The sequence below is a fragment of the Salvelinus fontinalis genome, unplaced genomic scaffold (assembly GCF_029448725.1).
Source record: "Salvelinus fontinalis isolate EN_2023a unplaced genomic scaffold, ASM2944872v1 scaffold_2122, whole genome shotgun sequence".
NCBI lineage: Eukaryota > Metazoa > Chordata > Actinopteri > Salmoniformes > Salmonidae > Salvelinus > Salvelinus fontinalis.
The window spans coordinates 5,337-16,783 of record NW_026602331.1 but is presented as its reverse complement, the minus strand read 5'-3'; the positions used below and the strand labels follow the sequence as shown (position 1 = coordinate 16,783).

General features: G+C 38.9%; 1 protein-coding gene across 1 annotated transcript; it reads left to right on the top strand.

The window, feature by feature from the left end:
* Positions 1 to 5,374: 5,374 nt before the first annotated feature.
* On the top strand, positions 5,375 to 10,547 carry LOC129850581 (uncharacterized). Its single transcript, XM_055916913.1, has 9 exons — positions 5,375 to 5,493; positions 5,583 to 5,661; positions 5,823 to 5,881; positions 6,075 to 6,114; positions 6,222 to 6,312; positions 6,398 to 6,440; positions 6,612 to 6,647; positions 8,398 to 8,465; positions 9,314 to 10,547. Exons 1-9 carry the CDS (start codon positions 5,398 to 5,400, stop codon positions 9,465 to 9,467), a joined length of 666 nt encoding a protein of 221 aa, XP_055772888.1. The 5' UTR covers positions 5,375 to 5,397; the 3' UTR covers positions 9,468 to 10,547.
* Positions 10,548 to 11,447: the final 900 nt, after the last annotated feature.

The window sequence follows — 11,447 nt, the reverse complement described above, 5'->3', positions numbered from 1 at the left end:
AAATTTGTATGGCTTAACCATTTTTAACAAAGAAATCAAAATCTCCCAACTGGCTGATGATACTACTATTTTCTTATTAAGAGACAAAGACCATGTCGCCCATGCCCTTAATACTTTAACTGCATTTTCTATTGCATCAGGATTAATGCTGAATGTTTCTAAATGTGAAATATTATGTTTATTTGACTCTGATGATAAAGAAATAGAAAAAATTCCTGTAAAGGACTGTGTTAAATATATCTCTCAAAAAAACACTTAGACAACATTTGAATTTCTCTCCTAAAATTGAGAGAACTAAAAATATATTTAATAATTGGCTACAAAGGGATCTTTCTATACTTGGGAGAGTACTTCTGTCAAAGGCAGAGGGACTGTCTCGTTTTGTGTTCCTCTCATTATCGTTATGTGTAAATCCAGCTAATTGTAAGGAGATTAATAAGACCTTTCTTAAATTCATCTGGAAAAATAAGTCTCACAAACTAAAAAAATCTGTCCTTTCTAACAAAAGAGTTGAAGGCGGTCTAGAAGTGTTGAATTTTGTTGACATAAATAACACATCAATACTGATTCGATGTGGTATTTCATTCCAAACAATGTGTTTAATAAATTGGGAGGTCTTCAATTTTTACTGAAATGTAATAATATTCCTGAAAGATTACCTGCTAAATTGGCTAGGTTTCAACAATAAGCTTTAATGGCCTGGAAAATATGTTTCCTGCACAATTTTTCCCCACAGTTATTTTGTGGAAAGATTCAGACATAACTGTAAGGAATAAGTCATTGTTCTACCCCAGCTGGCATGAGAGGAATATTGACTTTGTTCTTGATATTTTCGACAACAAGGGTAATATTGTCGCATATGAACAATTTATAACATTGAAAGAGTTTCCAATACCTTTCAGAGAGTTTATTTCTGTGATCAAAGCCGTTCCCAGTGGTCTAACTACACTTATGAAAACTCATCTTAATTTAGGGAACTGATCACAAAGTTTATCCAGAACTCAGATTGGAAGGCTTGGGCTTACTTGAGAGATCTTGTTGTAATAAATATATAAAGACAAATTCTTCATTCACAAAACCAACTTACACGAGAGGAAAGTTTTTCTGGAACATGCTTATGTAACAGTTGTTAAAGTACTGTGTGAACGAGCCCTGCGTGCTCGTGCTCAAATCATTTTGATGCACTATGAGAGGTAGGCACGCTTTTTCTGTCGTCTTCAGAAAAGTTTGAATATTTTAAGCACAAAGTCATACACACAGTGTTTTGTTCATGAATAATGTTGTATATTTAGAGGTTACTCATAAGTGGATGGTATTGTTAAGATGCACTTGTAATTGTACTTTTTAGGATGATATCAACATTCTGAATTCAACATGTGGTTAATAGCTAGCTAAGGTATTGGCAGGCTATTGTATGTGTGAACGATAGCTAACTCCTCAAATGATCCCAGTCCCTTGTATTGTGCATCTGTTGTAGAAAGACGCGACGATTCACAGAACATATGTGCTATACTAATGTTTTATTTTCTTTTGGATGCAGGTATGTGGTTTTATCTATGTAAAATATGTTATGTATAATAAGGAGAGGCTGTACTATTTTTTGTATTCAAAAATCATTTTGATGAACTATGAGAGATGCACAGAGTGAATTCTGCTTGATTAAAACTACCTGATCTCCGAAGGTCACGTCTATAGTCTCAATCAACCACACACAACGCAGAGTTACAGCGGTGCAGTACAGCACCGGTTACACTTAATCCTGACATTGTCTGGAAAAATGCATGGTTAAGGCCTTACAAATATTGTATACCAAACAAAGTTAAGGAAGTGCACTTCAAATTTTACATAAGGTATATCCATGTAATTCAATGATATCCAAATTTGTGGCTATTGATGATATCTGCGTTTTGTGTGAAAAAGGTGAGAATCTGTCTCACTTGTTCTTTGAATGTAAATTTGTGTCAGAATTTTGGGAAAACCTTCCAAAATACTTATTTACCATTATGAACACTGCCTATGTTTTTGACATGAAAGATATAATATGTTACTATTGCAATGATAAAATTACACATTTTTCTGCTTGAATTTAATTATCTTATTAAAACATTAACCCTAGTGAATAACAACAATAAAAACATCTTCCTGAATTATTATAATAGGATATTCTCAGAGTGAATACAATTGCACTAAAATTGTTTATTTTTAGTATTATTTTTTTAATCTTTTTTGTATGTTTGAGTATTTTCTTGTTGATACCTGTGTTTTGTTTTGTTAGACATGTTTGATGTAGCAATGTAAGTTGATTTTTGTATTATTAATTTAAAAAAATTAAAAAGAAGAAAAAGACCTCGCAACAGTAACTAAGGGGCGCGGCTTGATAATGTCTCTATTATGACATCACAAAGCATGCAGTTAAAAATAGAGTCTTGTGTATTTTGGTTCAGTCATCGATATGGATGTGTATGAAGAAGTAGGTGTACCGGAGTTTGGTGCTACCTGGCCCGCCATGACGATGCCCGACCAAGGAGTGATTGACCAATTTACCATTTTCTTCGCGCTTTTTCTTGGAGGACTAAAGGATGTAGGCCTGAGTACAAAACTAGACAAGGACATTTCCTGAACATAATGTGTGCTTGCTTGTATTGAAGTAGGCTAATAATGGTAGAAGTTTGAAGCGCTTGTGGCTGGTGTAGTCTATGGACCTTAATGCAAATGTGAAATGGCTTTAGTTGAACGAGTAGTTAAATAGCAGTGGTGGAAAAAGTACCCAATTGTCATACATAAAAGTTAAGATACCTTCATAGAAAATCAAGTAAAAGTGAAAGTCACCCAGTAAAATACTACTTAAATGAATGTTTTTGGTTTTAAATATACTTAAGTATAAAAAGTAAATGTAGCCTATAAATCATTTCAAATTGCATTTATTAACAAAACCAGAAGGCACAATTTTCTTGTTTTAATTTACGGATAGCAAGGAGCACACTCCAACACTTTTACAAACAAAGTGTGTTTTGTGAGTCCGCCATCAGAGGCAGTAGGGATAACCAGGGCTGTTCTCTTGATAAGTGCATGAATTGGACAATTTTCCTGTCCTGCTAAGCATTCAAAATGTAACAAGTACTTTTGGGTGTCAGGGAAAATGTATGAAATAAAAAGTACATTATTTAGGGCCTCCCCATAGGCGCAGCGGTCTAAGACACTGCATCGCAGTGTTGCGGTATCACTACAGCCTGGGGTTCGATACCAGGCTGTGTCATTACCAGCCGTGACCGGGAGTCTCATTGGGCGGTGCACAATTAGCCCAGCGGGTGAGGGCAGGGTTTTGGGGAGGCTTTACTTGGCACATCTCGCTGTAGTGGTGGGCCCGGGCGCCTGCAGGCTGACTTCGGTTGTCAGTTGAACAGTGTTTCCTTCGACACGTTGGTGCAGCTAAAAAGTAAAAGTACTTTAAAGTACTACTTGAGTAGCTTTTGGGGGGGATTTGTACTTTATTAAAGTACTTTACACCACTGGTAAATAGTACCCACAGAGATCCTTTATGGTAATCTACCTTTCATTCCATCTGATGTGAATTCCATAATAAATGGTAATGTGACATTTGTTTGTTTGTCCAGTTTCTCTTCTCTCTAGAAGAGGAATGGTTTGGAGCAACCCATCCTGGAGTGGGATGGGAGCTCACTCTCCCTGCTGTCCTGATTTTTTTTTGTGTGATATTCCTATGGAAGACCGTCCTTGCGGTAAACCTTTTGTATTATTACCATGTTACAACAATTTTCATACACTTCAACTTCCTATGGAAATGAAAGGAATTGAGGGAAAGGCTCATTTTGCAGTTTGATTGATCTTCTAATGATGTATGATGTAGTCCATGTTTGAACGTTGTTCTCATTGCCTTGTCTCTGTTTCTTATAGATCAAAAGCAGGATACGTCTATGTGAGTTGTCCTACCTTTCAATAAGTAGCTCAGATGAGGAGAAGCAAGCTTTTGTACTTACATTTTATACAGTAGATTTAGCTCCTTAGTCATGCCTGAACCAAGACTAATTTCATATTCCCCTCTGTATCTCCAGTGACTGAGACACAGCTAAACGTGAAACTCGCCCAGCTATCGAAAAAGAAATGTGATATAATGATTCAATTGTCTGAAATGGAGATACTGGTACGTTTCAGAAGCTAAGTAAGACCTGGGACATTCTGGACTTTAATAACATATACTTTTCCATGATCATTGTAACTTCTGTTCTAAATCTGGTTGGTTTTAGTTGAAGGACTATGACGCGCCAGTGAAAAGGTTGCGGGCATGCCTGCAGTCCTCTCAGGACGATAATCAGGAGCTGGAGGTAAGTAGTCAGAGAACTCTGTGGTGGCATCTTTCTTACCTTTCCAAATGATGAGAGTTACAAACTACACACCAGTCAGAGTTATACTTAAACTACATCTTTAATAAGCTTTAACCTTTGACTTTCAACAAATCACTATCTATAATAAACCATTGAGAGTGACTACAGAAAAATACAAAGATCTTTTATAGCCAAGATACACCCCTCTCAACTTACATGACGAACCACAGATCTTAGGAACAGTTCACAAAGGTTAAGATTTGTATGAAAGATATCTATAAAATATAGCAGACAGTTACTGCTGTGTCAACCGTTCTCATTGTAAAGACCAGTGTCTGGCCCCCTCCAACTCCAAACTGGAATCCGTCTCACCCTGGTACGGTATAGCACGAAAACATTACCTTTACTATCTGGAATGCTCTTTAGGCTTCATTACCCAAAGACATCGTAAATCTTCTCTGTCAGTGCTATCTCATAGATGCCCATCCTCAGTGGAACACACACAATACTCTATTCTGTCGAATGTAACAACTATTATAATGTAATACAAGCGTAATAACATCTTACAAGCATTATAACATCATCTTGCAATTTTCCACGACAACTCTTATTCCTAAACCCCTTTAACTAGTTTCCCTGCCCTCTACATTTACATTTAAGTCATTTAGCAGACGCTCTTATCCAGAGCGACTTACAAGTACATACATTCATACTTTTTTTATTATTATTATTATTATTTTTTTTTTTGTACTGGCCCCTCGTGGGAATCGAACCCACAAACCTGGCGTTGCAAGCGCCATGCTCTACCAACTGAGCCACACGGGGCCCTACAGTGTATGACCAATGTGTCATCATGTCTAATAGACTGACATTGACTAATGTTTAGTTACTGGAAATGTATGGAGTTCTATAGGTGCAAAGTCAAATAACATCTGAAAATGTATTTGAACTATTAACTCACGGTCAAAGTATAGTCCATTTATCAATTAGTTTAATTGTCATGGTCAGACGTTTATCACACAGTTCACATTGAGCCCATCTCTTTTATCCCAAGAATATGAAGAAACAATGGGACATCAGAGCTGGAGAAATGGAGGCATTTCATCTACAGCTCCAGGAGCGTGTTGAACACATACAGAAACTGAAAGCTGTTGTAAGTCCATTACTGCTCAATCAAACTCACTCGTTTGGTATGATGATAAAGAGCTATCTTAATGGGTTTTATGTTATGGCTCCCAACAGTGGGGACTGATGGAACCACTTAAAGAGCATCACGGTGGGGATGCCAGGATCCCTAGTGGCACCAACACCCAATCTACCGGTGAGTAAATCACACAGTTTGATCAGCATATAAAAAGTTTGTAAACTGTTTATCGACCTACTAAGCTTACTTGTCAGGATTGTTCGAGGGTAGAAGCATACAGGGTTATCGACAACTTAATGTGCATTGATTTGTTGATCAAATAATCACCTTTGATACAGATATCAAGAGTGAGGAAAACATTGAGATCGAGGTCACTGTGATGAAGGATGCAACCTTAGTAAGTTAATGTATAGTCTGTGTAAGCCAGGAGACATTTGGTTCAGTTACTGAAATAAGTAGATGAAAAGAATGGGTGTGATTACAGAAAGGACCCTCTTTTCAGTTTACCCCAAAACTGTAAATACTATATATTTTACAATGGATCAGTAGTTTGCTGGCTCTAGCACTTAAAAATGCAGAATCTTCTACAGATCAAAACCACACTGGAGGAGGTGAACAGGGGTCTTCAGGGTAGGCTATGTTACAAACACACAACATATGTCCCACCAGCCAGAATCACTTTATTCTGTATTGATATTTTCTTTACTTTACATGTATGTCTGTTCACTTTGCAACAGACACAAATTGTCAGCTTGAAGAGAAGAATGCCGCTCTACATCAAGAACTCCACAGCACTGAGAAGATGTATAGACAGACTCTAAACGAGCTGTAAGTGGATTTTGATATTAGTTTGATCATATTAGGATTTGTTCTCATTCACATGACATGTACTTTGGTGTTTGTCTTTTCACAGGACCAAAGCCCTGATTCAAGGCAAACATGAGGAAAAGCAACATGTAAGTAAGCCTAAGACAGCCTGCCAAATACTGATCCATAACCGCTCAATAGTAAGCTAAACTACAAAGTACTTAAACAAAACCATAAGGCCCAGTATCAACACTCGTATTGGGTTACGTGATAGAATGTCTTTGCACACATTTCTAATGCAATTTTTGTTTTCTCCTCAGATTGACACGCTACAAGACAAAATCCAGACCATATCTGTAAGGAGATCATTCACTTTAAAGTTAGCTACTGTAGTTGCACTAAGGTGTTATTAGCTACGTTTTGCTAGTTACTCTGTGTCTTGCTGTACACTAAGATATACAGTGCTGCTTGAATGTATGTGAACCCTACAGGGCTGCTCATTATTTTGCTATAAAATAACATATAAAATTCTTATCTAAACCCCAATTCGTAACATAAACATTCCAAGTAAGTGACAGAAACCCCCAAAATATGATATATTTTCATTGTTTATTTAACAAAAGAGGTTTATTTAACAGAAACTCAGATTTGATGTGTGCAAAAATATATGAACTCCTTTAGTCAGTAGCTTGTGGCACCTCCATTAGCAGCGATAACTTGGGAGTAAACGTCTCCTATAGCCAGTAATCAGTCTCTGACATCTGTTTTGTGGGATTTTTGCCCACTCCTCCTTACAGAACTCAGCCAATTGAGTGAGGTTTGAGGGGTGTCTGGCATGAACTGCCTGCTTCAGGTCCTGCACAGAATCTCGATTGGATTTAGCTCAGGACTTTGACTTGGCCAATCCAAAACACAAATCTTCTTTCTCGTGAGCCATTCTTTGGTAGATTTGCTTGAATGCTTTGGGTCGTTGTCTTGTTGGAAGCACCATTTTCATCCCAGCTTTAGCTCGTTGACTGATGGCCTGACGTTCTGTTCAAGAATCTCCTGGTATACCTCAGAATCCATGGTTCCCTTAATGATGTGGACTCATCCAGATCCAGAGGAGGAAAAGCAGCCCCAGATCTTGACATTCCCACCACCATGCTTGACTGTTAGGATAAGGTTGTTTTGGTGGTAGGCAGTGTTGGATTTTCGCCAAACATAACGGTGTTGATTGTGACCAAAAAGGTCAAGTTTTTTTATTTTTATTAATTGGTCCAGAGAATTGACTTCCAGAAACATTCAGGTTTGTACAGGTGGTCTCTGGCAAAGTTAAGACGGGCAGTTTGGTTATTTTTTGACAGCAGAGGCTTCTTCCTAGCAACCCCCCCATGAATGGCATTTGGATTCAGTGTTCTTATTATTGAAGCATGCACAGTTACTTGAGATGCAAAAAGGGAGGTCTGCAAATCTCTAGGTGTTATGTTTGGGTTTGCTTTTACCTGATTTATTATTGTTCTTGTGGCTCTTGGGGAAATTTTGGAAGGGCGTCCACTTCTAGGCCGAGTTGCTGTCATGTTAAATGCTCTCCATTTGTAAATTATTTGCCACACAGTAGACTGAGCTCAATTCTTTTTAAGATGATTTTATAGCCTTCTCCCAGACTGATGTGCTCTCACTACCCTCGTCCTGATGTCCTCTGAAATCTCCTTTCCTCTTGGCATGGTGTGCTTTGTATTCACCTGGATGGGTAACACCACACTGAGCAGGTTTCTTATCTCTATTATCATAGTCCCGCCCAAACTCTGTCCTAACGATCTCTCCTTTTATTGGTTCATTTGGTACCCAATTTTTTACCACCTTATTCTACATACCTACTGATTTAACCAATGCAACTTGGGGTTCACTTATTTTTGCACCTGCACTAATTCCTTTAAAAACAAAAAACTACTACACGCATGATTTCTTCTACACCAACATATAGTTAAATATAAACCTGTTGTCAGATCAAAAATACTGATTCTGATTATATTAAGATTTTATGGTAAATACTAAAATAATCTGTAATTGAACAAGGGGATTACATACTTTCAAATAGTACTGTAATTCATTTAATGTCTTTAGCTGAAAGCCTCTGCTACCGAGCATGCTCTGGCCATGGAGAAGAATGAGACAGCGCTACTCCGCCAGAGGTGAGTCCAACAGTCAATGAATTCTATTGAAATAGATTAGTGTCTGAGGCATGTCGAGTACTAAAACTCGACTCAGGACCATGCATGCTGCCACGGTTTCGGGGGGTTCGAGTCACTACTCGGTGTCTGTCCGTGTTCTTCCTCTCTGTCTTCATCCACATACCTGTCTCCCTAGCCTCTACTTCCTACTACAGCAGGAGATCGGTCTCCTTTAAAAAAAATGAAAGAAAATTTGATTATTGATGAGTGTACATCTGAATTGATCCTATAGAAAGGAATTTCATCCCATCCTTAACCCTAAAACGTCATTTACATTCTATGACACTAAAAGCTACAACCACAACCCCTTTTTGTGGTCAGTTGAGTGCTTATGCCACGCTCACGTGCTCCTTTCTAGGAAATACGACTGTTTCATTCATGTGCTTTTTGGTTGGAATAATTATCCAACCAATATGGTTTTAGCTAGCTTGATAAACTAACTGACGTTGCTCATAATTACGTTAGCTAGCATCCTTAACCTTAACATTGACAATATGGCCAAACTAGCTACTTTATCAAATGGCAAATTTCGCCTAATTATCCATATTGACAAGGTTGTAGTTGTCAAAAACAGATTTGCTGTCATCTTTTGGTTGAAACGGGAAAAGGTCAATGGTGAAACGTCACAACTCGGCAAAAACCTTTCTCAGTTTCCCACTTGTAATTCCGATTTGGAGGGTCGTTCAAGTGAAACTTCCTAGTTTGAACTCGGCATTTTCGATAACTATTATGGCACGTGAACGTGGTATTAGTCAAGATCTACCCTGTTAGGGACATTTTGGGCACTAAGACCTGTGATTTCTTTCTAGGATTGTTCAACTAACCTCAAAGAAGCTGAAAATAGGAATACCTGGGTTCCTGATCAAGAACATTCCCAAGCGCCCGAAAACAACCAAGACCAACAAGCCCTTCTTGAAGACCTGCAAAGTTCTGAAAGCTTTCAAAGCACTATTCAAGAGATGAAGGCAATGCATACAATTGTACATTTGGTGCAATTATTCTCAGGACACGGGGTGAGGCAGAGTACAATAAATAAATCCAGATGCCTTATTCCATCAAGAAGTCTTCTTTAAAATCAACCAAGCTAAATTGAACACGTGTTTTATGTAATTTATATGGTAGGTCTCATTAGATATCATCCAACTCTTTAAAAATGTCTTTGTATGCAGATTTCTGCTCTGTTGCCATTAGGTAAGATACAACTCCATGGGGCTTACCTGCCAAGACCTCCATGGAAGCCACATAACCCATCATTTACCAAAGACAAATGATAGGACAATGATGAAGTCTATTATCTAGGTCTCCAGGGCTATTTTGGTGACGGGAAACCCCCACGTGAAGGTCGATTTGTCCCCACTTTGCAACCCAGGCTCTCTTTAGGGACCTGAGCTGCCCAAGAAACCAAAACATCTGGACATTTTAACAGTCGCAGATGGTTTACTTAATTACTTTGCGAAGAAGCACGAGAAGGACAAGAGTGGACGAATAGATGTCCATTAAGCGAGACGCGCGAGTTAGCCTAGAAACAAAGGGAAATGTAGGCCTATACTAATTTATGAAAATAAGAACAAATCCTCTTTCTCGTGAGTGTTGCGGGTGTAAACTTGTCTTGCATAAACTAATCTTGGAGGATTGCATACGGGTAAATGAATGTATTTAAATGTTTCGCTCAAGTACGAGAAGAACAAGAACAACATTTACCCAACACATTAGATTTGTGCAGGGTAAATACTCATGATAATGGCAAAAAGATGTAATTAAAACTAAATGTATAAGCCTACTTTGCGGAAAGGAATGACTAAATATATATCCTATAGGGAAATAAGGAGACCAAACAATAGTGAAATTAGTGAAATTCAACAATGTGCTTTAGTAACGACAGAGACACACTGAGTCTGCTTCGTCACACAGTATAATAAGTGTTTGACTTAAATTGGGTTTAACATAAAAACGGAAGTTAATTGCCTATTAAAGAAGGCACGTTTAAATATAGATGCTCTGGTGTCTGGTCCCTTACAGATTGTTAGGCCTATACATTTGATTCCTATCTGATATGTGTTCATACCACTCAAGATTTTATGTTGAGCACTTGTTGGCCTATGTTCCCGAGTTGGTTGTTGGAAATCATTTTGTATGCAGTTGAGAATAAACATATATTGCTCAAAAAAATAAAGGGAACACTTAAACAACACATTGTAACTCCAAGTCAATCACACTTCTGTGAAATCAAACTGTCCACAAGAAATTTCACATGCTATTGTGCAAATGGATTAGACAACAGGTGGAAATTATAGGCAATTAGCAAGACACCCCCAATAAAGGAGTGGTTCTGCAGGTGGTGACCACAGACCACTTCTCAGTTCCTATGCTTCCTGGCTGATGTTTTGGTCACTTTTGAATGCTTGCGGGGCTTTCACTTTAGTGGTAGCATGAGACGGAGTCTACAACCCACACAAGTGGCTCAGGTAGTGCAGCTCATCCAGGATGGCACATCAATGCGAGCTGTGGCAAGAAGGTTTGCTGTGTCTGTCAGCGTAGTGTCCAGAGCATGGAGGCGCTACCAGGAGACAGGCCAGTACATCAGGAGACGTGGAGGAGGCTGTAGGAGGGCAACAACCCAGCAGCAGGACCGCTACCTCCGCCTTTGTGCAAGGAGGAGCAGGAGGAGCACTGCCAGAGCCCTGCAAAATGACCTCCAGCAGGCCACAAATGTGCATGTGTCTGCTCAAATGGTCAGAAACAGACTCCCATGAGGGTGGTATGAGGGCCCGACATCCACAGGTGGGGGTTGTGCTTACAGCCCAACACCACGCAGGACGTTTGGCATTTGCCAGAGAACACCAAGATAGGCAAATTCGCCACTGGCGCCCTGTGCTCTTCACAGATGAAAGCAGGTTCACGCTGAGCACATGTGACAGACGTGACAGAGTCTGGAGACGCCGT